This window comes from Enoplosus armatus, chromosome 3, assembly GCF_043641665.1.
Source record: "Enoplosus armatus isolate fEnoArm2 chromosome 3, fEnoArm2.hap1, whole genome shotgun sequence".
NCBI lineage: Eukaryota > Metazoa > Chordata > Actinopteri > Centrarchiformes > Enoplosidae > Enoplosus > Enoplosus armatus.
The window spans coordinates 12112335-12134194 of NC_092182.1; the positions used below are offsets into that span (position 1 = coordinate 12112335).

Consider the following 21860-nt stretch of genomic DNA (forward strand, 5'->3'; position numbering starts at 1 on the left):
GACATGGCGTTGATCTCTGTGTTTGTGCGCGCTTCCAGGCATTAATGTGATGAGGTCCATTCATGGCGTAGGAGAGCTGATGTCCCAAGTAGTCCTGAGAGGAGGGGGCTTCCTTCCCACAACTTCAAACAACAACTCCAATGGTGACACAGTCAAGACCCAGACCGAACCTGAGAAACAGGACATACTGGTCATGGACACCAAGCTGAAGATCATTGAGATCCTGCAGGTGAAAGATACACTATATCAGACACAGTTCCTCCATCCCCCAAAATAGTTGCATAAAACTTAAAAATAAAAATGATTTTCTGTCCTGTAGTTTATCTTGAATGTCCGCCTGGACTACAGGATCTCCTGTCTGCTGTCTATATTTAAGAGGGAGTTTGATGAGAGTAACTCCCAGAGTGATTTATCTGTAACTGGAGCAGTTGAAGGACCAAACAATATGCCAGGTCAGATTACCATATGGCTGCATTTTACACAAATGTGGGGGCCAATCAAATGTACTCACTGGTTACAAATATCTTCTTTTTTTTTTTTATTCCAGGAGCTTTGGACTTTGAGCACATAGAAGAACAGGCAGAGGGGATATTTGGTGGAAGGTATTCTCAGTTTTCACTAAAGAAAGAGTCACAAAGTACAAGAAGAGGACGTGTTTTCATTTGTGTGTTCTGTGTATGTGTAGTGAAGAGAACACCCCGCTGGACCTGGACGATCATGGTGGCCGTACCTTCTTGAGGGTCCTTCTCCACTTAACCATGCATGACTATCCTCCTCTGGTGTCCAGAGCCCTCCACCTGCTCTTCAGGCACTTCAGCCAAAGGCAGGAGGTCTTGCAGGCTTTCAAGCAGGTATCTCAACACCTCACACACATGTAAACACTGAAGCAATGAAAATCATACGATATTTAAATCAAGTTTGATATGCATTATTGCATATATATGCATGATTATTTTTACCATTGTGACGCATGCATACATACACACACATGCAAATGCATTTCCACTAACATTTGAATGTGGAATCAGCATCATCTTGTCATTCCACTTTGTCTGCTCTGTACTTTTTATTGTAACATTCGACATCCGTTCACAGGTCCAGCTGTTGGTCACCAGCCAAGATGTGGAAAATTACAAGCAAATAAAGTCCGACCTGGACCAGCTGCGCTCTATTGTAGAGAAGTCTGAGCTCTGGGTGTACAAGAGGCAGGGGCCAGACGAGGGCATGGATGCAGGAGAGGGGCTCTCCACTGAGTCAGAGCATAAAAAGGTGCAGTATATTGCACTTCAGAAGAACCACACACAGATGCTGAAAAGCCAGCTGGAGTATGTCCTTTATCTCTGATACTTTCCTGGTATTCTCTGTAGGGGGATTCAGGGGGCACAGACAAACCAAAGAAAGCAGAAAGTACCAGCAGTTACAACTACAGGGTGGTGAAGGAGGTAACTATCTTACATTTGGTTAACAAGCTCTAATCTGCCCCAGAGACCCAACAACCCTCATCCCCCTCACATTTTCATTCTGTCTCTATCAGATCCTGCTGCGCCTCAGCAGGCTGTGTGTCCAAGAAGGTCTGTCGGGTCGGAAGAGCAAGAAACAGCAGCAGAGGCTGCTGAGGAACATGGGGGCTCATGCTGTTGTCCTCGAGCTCCTACAGATCCCCTACGAGAAGGTATTGGTAGCTTTCAGTGAGATGTTGTTCAATGAGCTTTTTGTGCGCTTTTTGTGTGTAAAAGTGGACAAACCTTCACATCTGCCATTTTCCCCTCCAGGGAGAAGATTTGCGTATGCAGGATATCATGAAACTCGCCCACCAGTTTCTACAGAATTTCTGTGCAGGAAACCAGCAGAACCAAGCCCTGCTGCACAAGCACATCAATCTCTTCCTGAACCCAGGGGTGAGCAGTCCTGCCAGACGACAATAACCACGGTGTTACTATTGAAAATTGCCGAGTTTGACTTTAAACATCATTCTGTTCTGGTGCTCCTCTCTTTTCTTTCTCTTTTGTTCAGATTTTAGAAGCTGTCACCATGCAGCATATCTTCATGAACAATTTCCAGCTGTGCAGCGAGATCAATGAGCGCGTGGTTCAGCACTTTGTCCACTGCATTGAGACACACGGCCGCAACGTCCAGTACCTCAAGTTCCTTCAGACTATTGTCAAAGCAGAGAATAAATTCATCAAAAAGTGTCAGGACATCGTTATGGCAGAGGTAACGCCTTCTTACCACCTTTCTGATATCTTAACTATGCTGCAGTCTCCGTATGTCCCGATGTAACGGTGTATATTTCTTTTCCCCCGCAGCTGGTAAATGCTGGCGAAGATGTTTTGGTCTTCTACAATGACCGCGCCTCCTTCCAGACGCTGGTGCAGATGATGCGATCAGAGCGGGACCGCATGGACGAGAACAGCCCTCTGATGTACCACATACACTTGGTGGAGCTCTTGGCCGTCTGCACAGAGGGCAAGAATGTCTACACAGAGATCAAGTGTAACTCCCTGTTACCTCTGGATGACATAGTGCGGGTGGTGACCCACGAGGACTGCATCCCCGAGGTGAGACGAGCCCCAGACAGAGACAGCTATGAGAAAACAATAAGCCAGTTAGTTATGGAGCAGACTCAGAGGCTTACAAAATAATTCTCAATGCATCTACATTCCATGCTTTTAATCTGTATATGGCCACATTCACAGTAGCATAATCCTAATCCTAACTTTCAGGTTAAGATCGCATATATCAACTTCCTGAACCACTGCTACGTGGACACCGAGGTGGAAATGAAGGAGATCTACACTTCCAACCACATGTGGAAACTCTTTGAGAACTTCCTGGTTGACATTTGCAGAGTAAGGAACACCGGGCGGCTCAATGGCAACATTGGAGTTTTTACTACACTTAGGAAATGAGATCTGTTGAAATACAAGCACATTTTTGTTATGTTTTGGTGTTTACAGGTGTGCAACAACACGAGTGACCGTAAGCATGCAGACACCGTTCTGGAGCGATATGTGACGGAGACAGTCATGGGCATCATAACGACTTTCTTCAGCTCACCTTTCTCTGACCAGAGCACCAGCCTGCAGGTATGAAACCAGCAACTGTTGTTGAGTCATGAAAGCTTTAAAGTGCTGAATGAATGTGAAACTGAATCCAATGCCAATTGAGGACTAGGAGGAACAGCTTACTATTATTCAATTAAAGTAGGTTTGATCAACAGCAGCTGTGGGAATGTCAGCTACACATACAGAGTTGCACTCAATGTATGTTGACAAAAACAGATGTAATGTAAATCTATCTATTGCCCTGAACTTTCCTTATAGTCGTGTCATGATCGCTGACTCCTACAGTATTTATAAAATGTCCAGTGCACTCTCTTGTTAAAAGGTCATCTTTCTCAGAATATGCCTTTTAAATGACCACACCCTGCCGTTCAGCTGTTAGATCATCTGTGAGAAAGCCTTTTCTGAGAAAGAGACATACAGTAACATGAGATAGACGATTCAGGGGTTCCTCTCTCCTAATATCCACATGTTGATAACCTCCAGCCTATTAATGTGCAGTCTGTGTTGTGCTTTAGGTGGCCATCAGAAAGAACGTAAGTACAGATAGAATATGTATTAGCCATCCTGTGTAATTTCCCCCAAGAGACTCTCCATTACATTCAAAAGCCTAACCTTTAGATTAGAACCAAACCACTGCAGTGTTTTTCATCTTAAGTGCTTCCTTAAGTGGTAAAATCAGTGCCAGTGTGGAATTTCTAAGAATTTTGTTCCTCTGATTAACGTCATTTCGGGTAGTTAAGGAGAATGAATGTTCCGCTACTCCTCCCATGTGCGTGTGTGTTAATCAGTTATGTTAGTCATGCTCCTGTAGAGCGAATCGGAAGTTAAGACCAGTTAGTTGTGATTGTTGGCATCCTTTTGTGCTGATTATTTCCTTTGTAAATACACAAAACGTATGGCTTTTTATCATATAAGCAAACTTTCATAGATTCATAGAAATAGTTTCAGTGCTCTATTGATAACTTTGTGACCAGTCATTTGTTCAAATGATAATCTTTTCAGTCAGCTCTGATACAAGATCACATTGTTTTGCTTCCGTGAATGACAGCTGTCTGTGAAATGTAGAGTAATGTATTTGGAAGTATGTGTGTGTTATGCATCTTGGTTATTTTCCATGCATGTTTTATTTCTTCACTGCTTGTGTCCTCTGCTGCAGGCCTCTCTGTTGGGGAAAATGTTTCAGGTATTTGTTGTAATTTTAGGAAAACACATAGCTGGGTGTCGCAGATTTTCGTTGGGTGTAGAATTCTGTATCTTGTTATTTATGTTTGTGAGAGTATTCTGAGATGAAAGTTCAGTAGAACAGATTTTCACTGGGGTGAGGTCTGTCTGCTCAGGGATTGATGGGTCTCCTGGAAAAGTAACAAACCACCACTGAGTCAGCATGCTGTTCTCACTACAGGTGCTGTCACAGCTGTGTGGAGAGGTGTGTGTGTGTGTGTGTGTGTGTGTGTGTGTGTGTGTGTGTGTGAGATACTAAAAGTGGTCCAGATTGTTGGTGCCGTAGATGACAGATGGGTATCTTTCATGTTGTCAAGGGACATCTTTCTTTCTTTCAAGAAGACAAGTTAGTCCAATTAGATGAATATAATAATCTACAGCCTCTCTGCTTTTTTACGTCTTCTTCTCAGACCAGGCAGCCCGTCTTTGTGCAGCTGTTGCAGGCCGTGTTCAGGGTCTACCATTGTAACTGGTTGATCCCAGTCCAGAAGGGCTGTGTTGAGAATTGTATCAAGGTGCTCTCTGATGTCGGTAAGATCAAGATCCCTCTCAACACTCGCATCAACTCCAGAAAAAATCCTTTCTCACAAGCCTTTTACTTTTGAGGTCTAAATCAGCCCATCATGTACACTAAGTTTAACAGTTTGTCTTTTACCTGGCAGCCAAAGGCAGAGCAATAGCCATCCCTGTGGACCTGGACAACCAGGTGAACAACCTGTTTGTGAAATCCAACAACATCGTCCAGAAGACAGCCATGAGCTGGAGACTCTCTGCTCGCAATGCTGCCCGCAGAGACTCTGTGGTGACAGCTTCACGGGACTACAGGAACATCATTGAGAGGCTGCAGGTACAGTGTTTGTGCCCGTTTGTGCTTGCTTAAGTGTGTGAAATCATTTGAGCAGTAAGGATGTTTCTATGTCTGCACTGTATAGGACATTGTGTCTGCTCTTGAGGACCGCCTGCGCCCGCTGGTCCAGGCTGAGTTGTCAGTCCTAGTGGACGTGCTGCATCGGCCAGAGCTGCTCTTCCCTGAAAACACAGACTCACGCAAGAAGTGTGAGAGCGGAGGTTTTATATGCAAGTAAGCCCTGAAAACACCGTCTTCAGCTAAATATACCTGTTATTGACGTATGAGTAAGTGTATTTATTATAAATGAGATTAACTAATGTGCAGGCTGATCAAACATACCAAGCAGCTGCTGGAGGAAAACGAGGAGAGACTGTGCATCAAAGTTCTGCAAACGCTGCGAGAGATGATGACAAAAGACCGTGGTTATGGAGAGAAGGTAGGAGAAGCAATGGTGGGGTGCCACACTTCATGAACACGGTATGAACGTGCATATACTGTTTATTGTACAGTATGTAATGCATAAATACAGTTGTAGAAAATATATTGAAAGTTTTCCCCAAATGTATTTTGACGCTGGTGCATATGTAGGACTGCTATTCAGAGACAGATGTCAACTTTTCAGGAATTAAACATTTATTTATGACACAGCATATGTTGAAGGGACTTCTTATGCTGAAGATTCACTTCATAAAAGACCAATCCTCATTACTTTTAATTGAAATGTTAACACAAACATGATAAGACACTGAGTTGCAAAGTCTCGCAAAACCAGCAATATGAGATTTATACAATATGTCGTATATGATTTTACAGCGTCGGACAAACTGCATCACACACACACACACACTCTCTTGACACTGCCAAGAGTAGCCTTATTTTGAAGGGAATTGGCTTGTTCCTTCTGTCACATGCACTTCTGCAGTCAATAAGGCAGGACTGGTCACTTCTTTCAGTCACACTCGCCACTGTATGAGACTGCACTAATTCCGCTCACTGTGGGTAATATCCATTCATAAATACTATTTCTTCTGTGCCACTGAAGTTTGATGAGTCTTAACTCACTTAACTAACATGTCATGCTGTATCATTGACCTCTGCTTTAGCTTCCTCCTCCCTGTGTTGTTATCTAACCCCTTAAACCCTCTGTTCTCTTTCAGCTCAGGGCCTTTGATGATGAGATGGATATGCCTAAGGTTGTTTCTCTTTTTCTACTGTTCATGCCCTTGTTTCCCTGGGCTGCTGTCTGTTATGTCTGTGTAGCACTAGTAGTCTGTAACTGTACTGTGGCAGCTGCTGTGGCTGTGTGCTGTAGTTAGCGGAGGCTGTAGGCACAGCTGGTAACAAATAGTGGTAGGCTGATTCTGTCTTACAACGCCTGCTGCACTGTCTGCCATAAACCGGTGTGTAGATCAACTGAAAACGGTGAGGAAGAGGGAGAGAGAGAGGGATACTGTAGGGAGATGAGTGATGTGGCTGACTGCGTGTTGCTCAACAGAGTTGCGTTATTTCAAGTTCCAAGGTGAGTCACTGGCTGAGCAAACTGCCAGTGCTGCATTTGCGTCTCCTCACACTGGACATTTTGCACATTTTATTTTACACTTAAACACGAGAGGTCATGGAGCTATAGGCTTATGCTAATTAGAAATAAAAAATCATGTGAGTAAAGAAGAAGACATAAAATGTACAAAGCAACGCAATGCAGCTTTTCGAGACTTTAAAATGCAAGCTCTCAATTGTAACCATGTCTGGTTTTACAAAAAGATGAAGGTGTAGATAGTAACACCATAAAAGCCATATCACTTCCTTCCCTCTTTTTTTTTATCCTCAATGTTCTGCTTTTTGTAGGGTGTTTCCCCTGCATCCCCTTTGGGCACCAATAGGGGGCACTGTGACTGTGCGTGCTGTGTGTGTGTGGGGCTGTGAGGGGCTGTGGCAGTCATTGAGGCTGTGTCCTAGTTTTCCTTGCCTGAGAGCTGCACGATTCCTGGGCCCCTGCCAGCTCTGAGCTGAGGTTACATAAGAACCAGGTTTTTTTTTTTCCTGGAACTCAGCCCCTCCGCTGATGTGTGACCTTCAGCAGTAATTGCCAATAAAAGTGTGGAGGAGCTGTTTACCCACACCGTTGTGTGCGTGTCTGCGTGTGTGCACCTGTGTGTATTAATGCAAGTTGCAGTCATGGGGATAGGGGGGTGGGAAGTGACGGGCTGTTTGCATGTGCGTGTGGGAGAGAAATGATCCCTACACACACCTGTTAAGTGTTGTATCTCTGTCTGTCTACACATGAACAGCAGCTCTGATGTAAGAGTGCCCCCCCCCCCTCCCCCCCATGTGCCAATCTTCATGTTTATTTTCTCCTCTTTTTTCCCCTTTTGGCTCCATTAAATCATTGTGACACAATTCCTCAACTACTCCAAAACCTCCCCCACTTCCTCTCACACCCTTTCACCCTTGGATGCAAACACACACCCATTTTGTGTAAACTTAATGAAGTCAGAGTGTTTGCGTAGGTGTGATATGGAAGTGCGTCGTTGGCTCTTGTCTCCTCTGCTGCCCTTTGAGTAAAGCAGAATAGCATAGTATGAGATTCAGGAGGAACCGTGAATGTGTGAGCTGGTTGAACAGGAAACGTGGCTTATATGGGTCACATGAAGTTGGTATATACAGCAGTATTCTGCAAGTTATTATCAAGGCAATGTCTTTGAAATAGAGAGAGCAAGAGATGTATTTTTGACCCCCCCGATGTGTGCATACCACACCGTTGCTAAATGTCAGGGAGGTGATTATCAGCTAAATCCATTGCTCTTTGGCTGTCAGACTTATGTAAGAGCCAGAGGAGTTCAGGATACACGGTGTCGGGCTTTCATTCTCCGGCTCCCCTCTTCACCTGGCCGTGTGTGTGTGTGTGTGTGTGTGTGTGTGTGTGTGTGTGTGTGTGTGTGTGTGTGTGTGTGTGTGTGTGTGTGTGTGTGTGTGTGTGTGTGTGTGTGTGTGTGTGTGTGTGTGTGTGGTCTAGTCAAAACAGTTATGCAAGCCCTCCATGTTGGAAATAAGTCATGTTCCATCCCTTTCACCTCCCTGTTTCTTCCCTTGGCAAGCTTGTTGGTGGATGGATTTTAGAAGACAAAAATCTTTTTAGATTTCGAGATAGCATCTGGCTCTCCCACACTCACGGCGGTGCGCTGCTCGACTTTGGTCAAGACAGAAATTTGTTTTACAGTGCTGGTATAGAAGTAGGTCAGTTGCAATGAAAAATGACAGAGACGCAGTCTTTTAAATTAGTCTGCATTTCTGTTTCATAACAAGCAGCCGAGTGGTAAACCCCAGTGCTCGTGTCATTCACCACTGGTTTAAACATGACTCAGACTCAGCATGCGAAGACACAAAGACGTGTTTATTTACGCACTTTCAGAAAAAACACCTAAACATTAAGTAGAATGCACTCCGTGTGTGTGTCTCTCTCTTGTAGAACCGAGAGGTGCAAGACTAATCAGGGGTTTGCCCTGGGGAGTTTCCAGTTTGGTGGTGGCACTGTAGTTGGGGTGGATGTGGCAGCTGTGAGGGGCTACTCTGTGGTGTCTATGGTCAGACTGGGGAGGATTAGCTGCACGTATCTACTCTGATCAGCGTATTGCTTTGTGGTTTGATGTGATGACAGCGAAGCACACAGTCTTGAGGAGTACTGAGTGTGCAGCCCCCCTGACCTGCTGCTGAACTCTGCCCCAGTTGTCTTCAGGTCGGATCAAATCAATTGTTGCATGTGTCAAATGTGTGTTTAAAGTCTTGACACTAAAAATCCAATCCACCAAAACCATGTCTCAAGTCAAAACAAGTGCTAAGCCAAGTACAAGTTATAAACTTTGAGTTTAGCAAGAAAAGTACTGGAAATATTAGAAATCATAAGTAATACATGAATAACCTTAATACTTTTTAAAAAGTCAACTTAATAGTGTAGCTTTTCAATAATATGTGCAATGAAAGGTCATCATTTGCATTTGGTGTATTCCAAAACGTTTATGTGAATATATTCTGTGTTTTCCCTTCTCTTCTTTCACACTGTGTCTCTGTCTGTCACTTTCACTTTCTCGATCTGTCTCACTATGCTGTCTCCCACCCACTCTCTCTCTTTCTCTCTCTCTCTCTCTCACCTGTTGCCTCTCTAAAACACTCTTCATCACTGGCCATGTATCTCTAAAATTGGTGATTTAATGTGTTTCAGATAAACTGAAGGAAGTAGTGTTCCTTCATGGGTTGAAAAAAGTCTCATACTTCTTAAGATAAAAAAAAACATCTGAAAAGTATCTGAAAAAATGCACTGTCACACAGCTGAAAAGAGTCCTGTTTTTATTAACTCTTAAAAATGTTGATGTTTTAGAGATGCACGGTTTTCAAAGTTTGGGGAGTATTTCATAAGTGGGGTACAGATGTTCTGTGTCAAGCTGGGGACTGTATAGATAGTTGTTTTTAAGCAGGGGGCTCTGCACAGATGTCTTTTGTCAGGGCAGATACATATACAGTATAATTATTGATCCAGTGTGAGGTCCAGAATGTGCTGTAGCTTGTACTGTACTGTTGAAGAAACCTATATGTGGCTCTTTCGATCCACCTCCAAGTTGTGCCTTGTGCATACCTTTTTCGAATACTCGCAGATTCTTGTGATACACAGATCAGTGACAAATCAAAGGAAAAACCGAAATAAATTACGGGAGAAACAAAACCAATGCGGAGGCTTTCACAAGAGATGAATGACGAAGTAATGATTTTATGAGTATGAAAAGGATGTGAATCATAAATGGCCTTCACAGTCACCACATCTCAGCCTCGTTGAACACCTATGTGTGACTTTGGAACAACATGATAGACAGCGCTCATCAAAACACCAAATGAGGGAATATCTATCGGAAGAATTGGGTTACTTTCCTCCAGAAGAGACTTTATGTTGTTTTTTCCTTAAATGTGTCACCCATCTGTGGTTCACCTGGTAACTCACTAGCATGGTGGCCGTGTGGCTTCCAACTCTCCTAACAGCTAGTTGTATTTCAACGGCACAGTGTTCCTCATTTTCAGAGGCCTCCGTCTCATGTTGCCCAACTATGCTCAGACCTTCTGTCTTATTTCTATCGAGCATGGTTGTCAGTTGTTCGAGTGAGGCATATTTTTACACACCAACTGAGGTGGAGCTTATAACAATGCTTCCTGTCTGTGGAACTGCCTCACAGGACGTCCAGTAGCGTAGTTTTTTTATATTTGGTGTAGGAGAAGAAGTCAGGTTAAGTGAAACTTTATTTTTAAAGTTTATCGAAAGACATCAGATATGTCACTTTAGTTTGACTGATGTGGCTCAAGTTTGAACTCTGGTAACTTACCATTTTTGGAGCATACAGAAGCAACACTACATACAAAAATAAACACGCCCCCGAATATGGATGCATACTGTACATCATGTCCTTGAGTGCCAGAGAGAGATTAGTCGAGCTTTGTAAATCCTAGTGTGTTTGTTATTCTCGCTCTCACCCTCTCTGCCTTTCACTCGCTCTGTCTCTTGGCCTTTGTGTTTTTGGTGACAGATGGCCGCTGTAAGCAGCTCTGTGTCACTGGTTTAGTGACCTGGTTCCTTTTGGAGTGATTATGTAACTCTAACCCCATCGCCCCTGGCCTCTCCTCTCCCCTCCCCTCGCCTGCCCCTCCTTGTGTGCCTTTTTACATAACAATTTATGTGGAGCATTGCCTTTTTCCCTCAGTGAACACAACACTGTACATGGAAGTACTGGATTTTTATACTGCAGAATTGTGTCTAACCTGAATCCCAGCTGTTTATGAACCATTAAGGAAATTAGAAAATGGATAACAACAGATCTCAATGGTCTGCATTTGATTAGAGTGTGTTTCATCGTGCTCAGAACATGGCCTACATAGTGAGAACATCTCACCTTATGTTTACTCATCCCTGACTTTAAATGACTGTTCCAGTGTGATTTCAGATTTTTCTCAGCTTTTGCATTTTCTTTAAATATTAAAAGAATAGTTCAACATTTTGGGAAATAGGCTTATTCTCTTTTTTTGACTTCCTGGGGCCTTACCATCAACGTGACAACAAAGACTCTAAGAAGTTTATCTTAACTACACTTTTTGGAAGAATTAAGCAAACTACAGAGTACTAATAAGTGAGAGTTAGGGGTCCTGGTAGGTCGATTTTTTGACAGAGCCAGACTCGCTGTTTCCCCATGTGTTCAGTCTTTATGCAAAGCTAAGCTAACCGGCTGCTACTGCTGTAGCTTCATATTCATATTTACCATACAGACATGAAAGTGGTATCGCAAACAAAACAAAATGTTTCCCAAAATGTCTACCGTCAAAATTGAATACCTCATAAGGTGATGAAACCAAAAGCTTGGGCAGAATTATTTAGAGTGAGGGAATTTAGGGAATGAACAAAAGATCAAACCACACTGGACATGTCTTTAAACATTTTATTAGTAGACAACACTGTTCACATCTCCTGCCTCAGCTCTCTAAAGCTTCCACAACCATAATGCTTCTCTGGTTTCTGACATGGCAGTAAATGCATGCTAATTCACACCAGGCAGACCTTTGCATGGCCTCTTAAAACTGCTGAATGGGTACATGATGTGGTTATTAACCTGACAATTGCCTTCTCCTGCGCTGCATGAATACTAACCCTGTGTTTGTATCTGTTGGACCGCTGTGCTCACACTCCTCACTGCACCCAGCAGCTGGATCAGAACCAGCCTGAGAAGCTGTTGGAGGACCAGAAGAGGGTAGGTACTCACAACAGCATGGCGGCTGAACTCACAACTCCAATACTTCAGAGGGTCATAGTGAGATATCAAGTTTTAGACATATGGCAGTCATGCATCTTGAATGAAAAATGTGTGTTTTTGATCACTCCCCTTCACTGCTTTCAGTAACAACCAACCACTCAGTCACCCCAACTAATGTTTAACTAAGGGAGGAAAGAAAACCATTTTAACCCATAAGAACCCATGGTGACACCAATGTAACACACACTTCAAAGGCCCCAGAATCTTCCTTATACAGCTTTGTGCTTGAGCTCAACTCATTAAGTCCCTAAGAGACATATACATAACATCCTGGTGTGGTGGTCATGTCACAGTCATGTGACTGTGACAGGTCGGGACCTTTTCAAAATGGTGGTGTGACATGTAAACACAAGTGAAGGAAGCAACTCATTTCAAAAAGCCTGTATTTTGATACTAAAGGTAAGTTAAAACCCATTTAACGATTCTAATACTTTAATAGTGTGTCCTGTATACAGTCAACCTGTTTTGACCATATTTCTTGAACAAATTAATATAAAACAATAAAACTATACAATAAAAGTAAATTTACCATAAACGCCCAATGTAACGTATATGTGACATCACAGATCTTTGACATTAAGGGGTAGTATAAAAAAACACATCAGAAATGTCTTCAATGTGGTCCACTTGGTCTGTGGTGTATTCCCCATAATTTTCCTTTCAGGGGAAATGGGTCTGGGTTCTTATGGGTTAATAGCTTTCACACCATATTTCCCTCCTTTCTCTAATGGACTGCAGTGACTTCACAGAGCCTCAGGTGTTTCCATTAAAGAGCAAAGCTCAAATATTGATATTCCAGAATAATAATATTGATTGGAGTTCATCAATATATAATTATCATCTCCAAGAGAAGAAACATAAGCAGCCGGGTATGTTCTACGGCTGTTGATTACATTTTATTCACAGCCCTGCATCTCTCAGGACTCTCTTGAGAATGAGACCCCATGTCTCAATGAGATTACCTGTCTAAATACAAAAAATCTATTTCAGGAGGGTAGTAATTTCATCATATCTAAAATGTTTTTGTTTTTTTTACATTCATCAAGTCAAAGAAATTTTGTCTGGATGGTTATTAAGAGTCATCAGGTATAAAGCGCCAGCATGGTGGTTTCATAGTTTCAGTAAATTGCCCCTCCTTGATACAGGCCAGGTTTGTCCCAACAGTTTACATGACGTTCAGACAGGAAACCATAAGGATTTGGCTCATAACTCGAGACGTCAGAAAAAGAGCAGTGTTCCCCAATGAGACCAGGGAATCATCGTCTGACTATTGTGCTGTTACACACAATACATACAGTTGATTAACCTCCTGCCAATAAAAGATGAGAACAGTCTTCTTCACACCTCGTACATAAACTAATCTTGACCTCCAGAGCATAACTATGGCAGCGGAGCTTACATAACGCCACTGTCGTCTAAAGACCACCCACAGTTGACAATGATTTGCACATAATCACGCAGAAACACACACACACAAAAAAACCCTCTCTTTCATTTCCTACACTTTATCCCATGGGAGGTCTGTCAGGTAGCTATGGGTTGCGGTTGCCATAACAACGACAAAGTCGTGCTGCTGACTGCTCAACAGTGGATGAGTCACAGTGTGGGAGGGCTGGCCCCAGGTCTGTCTAAGTGAAAACCAGGACCTCACATTGTCACTACACAGGGTCAGTGCTGCTGATGATAACCATAACAACGCTGGTTGTGTGGGCGGTAAATTACATAAACTTCAAGGTGTGCTTGCAAGTTTCCCTTGCATGGAAATTTAGGAATTCTTTAAATTCAATATTTAAAATGAAAAGTTGATATGTAGTTGCTCCATAACTATGGATTACAGAGCGTGGTCATAGTGACAGGCAGGCAATCCTTTCCTGAGGTCAGTGGGTGCGTTTGGGTATCTAAAATGCACAATATGTCACTGATGATGCATGTTATACCTGTTATATAACCACGTTGCTGACATCACGTCATCACATCCTTCCTTTTCTTTCCCTCCCGTAGGGCGAGGCACTGAGACAGATTCTGGTGAACCGTTACTATGGCAACTTTCATCGAAGTGGTGGGCGGAGGGACAGCCTGACATCATTTAGCAATGGCCCCCTCAGTCCGGTAGGACCCGGCAAAAACCAATCAGGTGGGACACCGAGACTGTTGCTGCTCAAAACAAGTTTGTTGGTAATTCTTCACAGCAGGAAGTGATGAGCTCTGTTTAGTGAGCGCACACAAGGCCACGAAAACACTGCTTTCAACATCTCTAATTGAGCTGATGTTTCTGTGAAGCGTTAACCAAAGGCCTCTACCAAAGAGAAACATGACTTCGCTGCCAGTAATGACTACAACTACAATCAGGGGGCAAAGTCTAGATAAACCTTTTCCTTTTGGTTTGCCAAAATGTTTTCTGCCCCTGAGGTCGTAGTAAAGCAAGGCTCTCTCAGTAGTGTTATGTAAGGACAGGACTCTATCTGTCTGGCCCTGAGCTGGTTATCAGCTCCAGAGTTGTGCTGTGAGCTGCCCTTTGAGCACGCAGAGCACAACACTCTTATCACTACCTGATAACACAGCCATTGTGTTACTATCTGCAGTCAAAATACTGAAGCAATGCATCTCTGTGTAGTGTTTCTCCTTCTATTTGAGTTATTAGTTCTGATATGTAACATTTTATCTGCATGTAGATTTCCGAGGACATATTGGTGCCAATGGTATGTGGTGTGAGTCTGTCTTTCATATAAATTCAGCGCCATATTGACTATTACTAGTAACCAGAATGGCTTGTTGTCTGCTGTGGCACGACTGGCAGTATTTTAACATTCAGTGTAACATGGGTTTGACACTATAATGTATGCATATCATGTGTATTATACAGTTGTTGTTGTTGTATTTTTGACTGAACACAAAATCACCCTGGTACCCGGGTTCACCATCTCTCCCATGTGCACCAAGATGTTGGCAAACTTCCAGACCACAGGAAGTACAACCCTCGCCTGTGTGATCCACTTTTCGCTGTTGCTAGGTGACAGGCTGCTACTTCCTGCAAAAACAGCCTTTGCACCTGTTGCAGAAACAAGAGCCAGGCTGAGAATTCCATATGTACCCTTAAACTGTGGCCTCAGGGGAGGGGGGAGGGAGGGCAGAGGGGGGGTGTGCTGGCAAAGTCATGTACAGTGAATTACACAACTGTACAGTTACACTGGTTAGTGCAGGATTAGCATCACAGTAGTTATAAATCTTAGTGAGCTTGTGGCTTGTTTAAGTAAATCATTTTGGACTTTAAACCGGATCAATAAATGTCCCTGTATGACTAAAGGAATCAAATCTTATCAATCAAGGATATATTTTTCCCCATTTGATTTTAGGTTGCTGTGTGCAATGTGCAATGTTAAATCTCTATCAGTTTTTGCAGTGTGGTTTGTCAAATAGTGAAACTAAAATATAATTTAGAGATATTTTTGATTATAGAATTATATTTGTTGTTATTTTTCATGAAATGAAGTTCGAGGGGCAGGCTAAAATAAGGAAACAATGATAAAATATGTCGATAAATAATTGATCAGGCTTCTGCACTTGAAAAATGAGCTAGCAAGTAAGACCAAAATGATCTTTTTCTTCATTCACATTTGTGTTGTTAACTCATGTTAATGCACGTCTACATGATAATCCCGACTGAGACACAGGATGTTTACTGTGTCTCAGTCGGGATTATCATGTAGACGTGCATTTTTGGGGAAGTTATTTTCTCATAATAATCTTAAATACATGCAAATGACTTAATTAGCTGCCAAATAGCTACAAGTTTAGTTTAATTTTGCTGATACATGTGATCCTGATCAGCCACACTGTCCCTGTGTTGCAGCGTTAGGGGGTCCTGGGGGCCTGAGTCGTGGGGAAATGAGCCTGGCAGAGGTACAGTGTCACCTGGACAAAGAGGGAGCCTCTGACCTGGTCATCGACCTCATCATGAACACCACGAGTGACCGAGTCTTCCAAGAAAGCATCCTCCTGGCTATTGCGTTGCTGGAAGGTGGAAACACCACCATCCAGGTCAGTTAGCCGCTAGTCTCTTATTGTACAAGTGTGGGAACTGGAAACTGAAGGGGTGTCCGTGTGTCAACCGTCTGTTGTTGAACATCCACTACAACATGTGTGGATCTTTTTAGTGATTTTGCTCCTACATTAACATGTCATTTCGTGGGCTGTTATCTTTGTAAAGGCTCAGCTTATCTCACAGTGCATCTGTAAATGATCTGCTGCGATTTGATCAGTGAAAACGAGCAAACTGTGTCATGGATGGAAGTTTTCATTACTGGAGGATCTACAGTATGTAGGTCAGTGTGCCACTATAGCTACATATGTATATACCAAGGCGGGCTCTCCTTCCCGCCATATCTAGTGCTAGATCATTTGGGTCAAAGGCCCGGCCAGCTGCTAATGATGTCAGTAGTAGATTAGAGAAAAGTAGATTAGTGTATTGTAAAACATGTTTCATACTTTCACTTTAGGCTGTCTTATGTGTGTGTTAGGCATTGTAAATTAATGCTCTTTCCCTAGTTGCTTTAATGTGAGCCAGTCTAACCCCTCCATCTCTATTTGTCTCTCTCTACTCATCTTTTTTATGTCTCCATGTCTCTTGCTCTGTCCGTCGATCTCCCCCCGTCTTTCCATCTGTCCGTCCGTCTGTGTGTTGTTGTGTAATCGCGGGGCTTGCATAATCAGGTTAGAGCGAGGAAGCCACTGTGGCAGAGATAATGCTTTGGCTTCCCACGGCTGCTGCAGAGCTACGTCACGTGATCCGTCTGCCTTACATAAGGCCTGTGTGAATGAACAATGAGGAATGTCTCAGCCTTCAAAACATTCCAGCCTCTCTCTCTCTCTCTCTCTCTCTCTCTCCCCCCGCTCCCTCGAGCTCTCTTGCCGGCCCAAACTGGGTTATGCTGGGCCTCCGGAACTGGGGCAGTGGGGAGAGAGGGCGGAGGGACGGGGGAACACAGAGGGGATTGAAGAGAAGCCGGAGTTCCTCTCACCCAAGTTTGTTCTGAAAAGGGAGGCTTCTTTGGGGGGGAGAACTCCTCACTATGCAGCGGTAGAAATGTACCACATAGTGCAAATATTTGTGTTCTTTGAGTTACTGGATAATTTCCTAATAATTGTCAACAGTTTGAGTGTAAGTGAACCCTTTTATCACCACTGTACTTTTTTTGATGAAAGTTAAAAAGCGAGGTACTTTGTACCGACAGCTCAAAGCTTGAATTCATAAATTAAGCCCAACTGACTACTTTTACTCTCTGCTGTCTTCTAGAAAGGATACTACCAGTTGGCTGTTGTCAGTGTCTTTCATTTGACATGCCAAGCCGAGCACCTGTTGGGTCTTGGGTATCTTGTTCTCACGTAACACAGTTAACTATTTACTCATGACCTACATAGCGTACAGAAATAAACCACACAGAATAACTCAAGACATGCATGCACAGTCACACACTCTCTTTCTGCTGTCATGCAAAGCTAATGCATAGATGTCCCAGGAATTCGGATATTTTACAGTCCGTGCTTTATAGACTTGTTGGATCCTTTTCTGTGGCAGCTATGAGCGAGCTCAGACAGCTGTAAACTGTGTTGTGACATGGCGACTTGTGACTTTTCACTCGTCAGCCAATCTGGCTTGTAACGGCATGGCATGCTGTTCTGTTTTCCCTCCAAAAACTCTTGCATTGCAGGTGCATTTAACCAGCATTGCAAAAAAAACAAACAATGGAGTAGACAAACTCTCTTTCAGGTGGAAAAAATTACAAGAGAGTAGGCTGGTTTGAGGAAAGAAGGAAGAGGCAAAGGAGAGGAGGAAAAGGACTTGGAGGAGAGCAGAGCTGCAGATCCATTTGGTTTGCATGTGGTGCTGCCTGACATAAGAGGGAGGGTGAGAGGGAAAGGGAGCGCGAGTATAAATAGCTGTTGCATAACATCCCTTTGTTGATGCCAAGTGGCGGAACGGAAGGAGAGAAGGGAAAGCGCTATGACCTTGTTTTTCAGTGTTGTCCGCCCCCACCTCGCCTGCTCCTCTCCTCCTCATTCCACTCAAGGTTTGTCTCCATGGATACAGACAGGCTCTGTGTTTACCCAACACTACAGGGGGCCCCTGAGATGCTCGTCCCTCTCCTCTCTCTCTCCTTCTCCTTCATCCTCTTCTATCACTCCATTCTCTCCTTGACCACCATGTGTTACTTCCACGTCATCCCTCCATCATGCCACTCTTGTCCTTGGTTTTCAGGTGCAATCAAAACACAGATGGTGTCTTTATACAGCACCACAGATTTTGTTTCTGTGTGTGTGTGTGTGTGTGTGTGTGTGTGTGTCTGTGTGTGTCTGTGTGTGTCTGTGTGTGTGTGTGTGTGTGTGTGTGTGTGGACCGCCATCGAAACACAACAGAGACAGCAATGTGGTTAGACATGAAAGTTTAAGTTTTTCGTTTTCATTGTCAGTAATACACTCAAATGTATAACCTCATATACATTTCTAAAGAAACCATAAAATGAAAGTTTTCTGTGGTGTTTGTCTTTACTGTGGTGTTCTGTCTTCATGTACAGGCTTTGTCTTGGTTTCAGTGACTCACTCGATCCACAAAACCCGGCTCAGTTCTTAGAAACAGGCTGTTTTAAAAAATTGCTCTTCCAGGCTGCTGCTGCGGGCGAAAACTTTCACTGCTGAACAAAATAATTTAATCATCAATCAAATGAACTTACCTCTACCGCAGTGAATTATAATAGCCCAGCTAACCCTGATCCATAAGATGAAACACCCCATGCCAGCGCTAGTCCTGCCCTGCACTGTGAGCCCCGGCTGCACGCTGAGACTGAGTCTCTCTAACCTGGGATATCCTAGAGAGGAGCTCTGCAACATTAATAAAATGATAGGCAGTGGAAAATGAATGTCATTACATAAGAATAAAGTTGGCAGTGGCAGACTTTAGAGAGAGAATACTGTATCACGGAGCATGTGTGATATGTGGGCGTGTCCTCTCAAAATTGGCATGTGCCTGTGCTGGAGACAGCTGACCTAGTTTTGAGAGTGTAAAAGTCAGTGGGCGTATTAGCGTATGCGCTCTCCAGCTTGTGTGTGCTTGTACTGTACAAGTGTGTGTGTGTGTGTGTGTGTGTGTGTCTGTTATGTAATGGTAAAGGGTGGGGGTGAGGGTGAGCGCTCTTCTCTCTGTTTGCTCTGGTGCAATCCATGTGTGTTATCCTGTCCCTGGGCCTCATGCCTCACCCTCTGCGCTCCTGCCTTCCTCACCCCTCCTCACCCCCCACCCATGCCCACACTTTAGCTGCCTGTTGCAGGACAGAGTTATGTAAGCAGAGACACACCAGCATGACCATCACTGCCCCCTGCTCTCCTCCTCCGGCATGATGTGAGTTGCGAGCTGTTAGTGGGTTCTCTCTGCACTCTCCACTCTGTCATCAAGTTGTTTGTTGCGTGATGGCCTTGCTTGGCAGCCCCCACCCTCCCTCACTCCACCCCCCCACGCTGCTATCTCCTCGTCCCTGAGTGTTGGCAGAGTGTGTACGTGCAGGAGTGCTGCTGCTCAGTGGTGGAGGCCGGGGTGGGGCACAATAAGGCTCTGGAATCTGCTTTGGGGCACAAGCACACAGTTATGTCATTGTTTCTTTGGAAGGAAATATGGCCGCAAAACTGTGTTAGCTCTGCTCTGTGTTGTTAATAACCTGCATGTACTCCCTTGTTTGGCTACGTAATTGGTTGGCTGCTATTTTATAATATATATATATATATATAATTTTGGATAAAAAGATATAACGGTGTGTTTAACATTAAATTCCAATGCATAGACACCTCTTAGTACAAACACCCTCGGACAGTGTCCTTGGAGACCCAATGCTTGTTTTGTCTGTTTTACATTTTCCTTGTGACTGTCATTTATTTGTTTTACATCTAAGCTGGAAAGACAGATGGTTACGTAACACACTTGGAGAACTGGCCTAGATACCGTGTGATAACATTCTCTCCCTCCCTATCTCTTGCTGTCATTTCCCCCCTATCAATCATCTGCTTTTTTCCCCGCTCCTTTTAACTCCCTTATTCCCTCTTTGGTGTCTGTCTTTCACCTCTAGCTCTTTTTCTCCCCGCCATCTCTGTTCCTCTATCTGTGTAAGTAGGCCAGGCTTCTCCCTCTCGTGTCGTTTTTCACCCCGTTAGTGTGGCGCGGCTGCTTCTGCTGGTCGAAGCCTTTCCATAGGCTGCGGCAGATAACAGCTCTTACATAATCAAAACAGCCCTGTAGGTTGGGACACGGTGTATGCATTGCGCTCGCAGGCTCGAAAGTCCTAAGTCCTAATTCTGCATGACCCCATTCCACTGCAATAACTGCGTTTAAACCCTTGCTTCATTATATTTATATAATGTTTTGTTAGGATCCAGTCAAGCTCATATTGAGTGATGTTTTGTTCGTAAATTATTTGATAGTATATATGTGCATAGGAAGACAGAATTTTAAACATAACCAGATCTTAAAGCTGCCACTTTAGGCAACACTTTGTATTTCCCTCTCCAAGTTTGTATTATGCATCTGAAGTTATTGTGTGCAGTGAACAGTGTTGACTTTGGAATGAATGTGGTAATTTATATTAGGGCTGAAACGGACTATTTCATTATCTGTTTTTGCTTGTTTTGTCTAGAAAATGTCAGAAAATAGTGAATGATTATGATTTCCCAGACATTCCAAGATAGCATCTTCAGGCTAAAATCCAAATATATTACATTTTGAAATGGTTTAAAATAAAGAAAAGCAGCAAATCTTCAGAAGCTGTTGGTGTTTTTGCTTGAAGAATGATCGACACTATTAATCGATTATCAAAATGGCATTTATGAGACAATAAGATCCATCTTTTTTTTCTGTTCTTGTCTCTTGTGTCCAGCGTTCGTTCTTTTGCCGTCTGACAGAAGACAAGAAATCAGAGAAGTTCTTCCGGGTCTTCTACGACCGCATGAAGCTGGCCCAGCTGGAGATCAAAGCCACGGTGACAGTAAATACCAGCGACCTGGGAAACAGGAAGAGAGACGAGGACAGCCAGGACAAAGACGTCCCTGTTCGCAAAAAAGGTCACTTATTATGGTTCTGATGTATGAACTGATGTCACGTTGTTACCAACAAAAGATGCTAATGCACTCTACAATTTATAACCTAGACAATTAAAATGTGTTTGCAGAGTAGAAAGAGGATTCATGGGGGTTTTGACTGTATCCTTAGTCCCTCTTTGGTGCCTCTCTCTCTCTCTCTGTTTAGCCAGAGACTCAGCAGTGACCATGACAGAGGATGTGAAAGAACAACTGTTAGAGGCCTCGTCTGCCACCAAGAAGGCCTTTAACTCTTACCGGCGAGAAGCAGACCCTGAGGACCACTTCAACTCAGCCGACGGCCAGCCCAGCACTGGGGACAAGAACCAGGATGAGGGAGAGATGAGTTTTGTAATCGTTATCATGCAGCCCATCCTTCGCTTCCTCCAGCTACTTTGTGAGAATCACAACCGGGACCTACAGGTGGGACAGACTGAGCTTCAGACTGCTAGTTTTACGGACATCCATTAGAGTGGATCACAGTATCTTCCTTACTGTGATCCATGGTTTGTGACATCTCATCCAGGCATGCTTCTGCTTCTGACACAGGCCTGTCATGGTTTTGTTACCAATGCCAAATCCCTTAATCAACATTGTCATTCGCATGGGAGGTCAGGTGACTTCTTTAGGACATGAAGATGGCTTCTTCATATGAAAGGAAAACTCCATACTTCATTTCTTCTGTCACTGAGCCTGGAGAGGACTGCTCTCAGTTACTTAACTTCGCAGTCTGAGGATCAGTTCCAGAAAGAATGCAGCTGGAGAACTTGA

At 43.6% G+C, this 21860-nt stretch overlaps 1 protein-coding gene across 1 annotated transcript in view; it reads left to right on the forward strand.

Annotated features, from left to right (window-relative positions):
- LOC139282897 (inositol 1,4,5-trisphosphate-gated calcium channel ITPR1-like) overlaps positions 1–21860 on the forward strand; it is a 66856-nt gene that overhangs the window by 25454 nt on the left and 19542 nt on the right. Inside the window, exons 23-44 of the mRNA XM_070902801.1 lie at positions 39–229; positions 320–452; positions 548–602; positions 686–851; positions 1096–1269; positions 1368–1442; positions 1535–1672; positions 1773–1898; positions 2014–2214; positions 2307–2558; positions 2724–2849; positions 2958–3086; positions 4697–4817; positions 4949–5133; positions 5219–5367; positions 5461–5572; positions 6294–6329; positions 11865–11912; positions 13977–14109; positions 15832–16013; positions 20891–21074; positions 21259–21512. Of these exons, the coding sequence (XP_070758902.1) occupies positions 39–229; positions 320–452; positions 548–602; positions 686–851; positions 1096–1269; positions 1368–1442; positions 1535–1672; positions 1773–1898; positions 2014–2214; positions 2307–2558; positions 2724–2849; positions 2958–3086; positions 4697–4817; positions 4949–5133; positions 5219–5367; positions 5461–5572; positions 6294–6329; positions 11865–11912; positions 13977–14109; positions 15832–16013; positions 20891–21074; positions 21259–21512 (3170 nt within the window). The remainder of the gene's footprint in view (positions 1–38; positions 230–319; positions 453–547; positions 603–685; positions 852–1095; positions 1270–1367; positions 1443–1534; positions 1673–1772; positions 1899–2013; positions 2215–2306; positions 2559–2723; positions 2850–2957; positions 3087–4696; positions 4818–4948; positions 5134–5218; positions 5368–5460; positions 5573–6293; positions 6330–11864; positions 11913–13976; positions 14110–15831; positions 16014–20890; positions 21075–21258; positions 21513–21860) is intronic.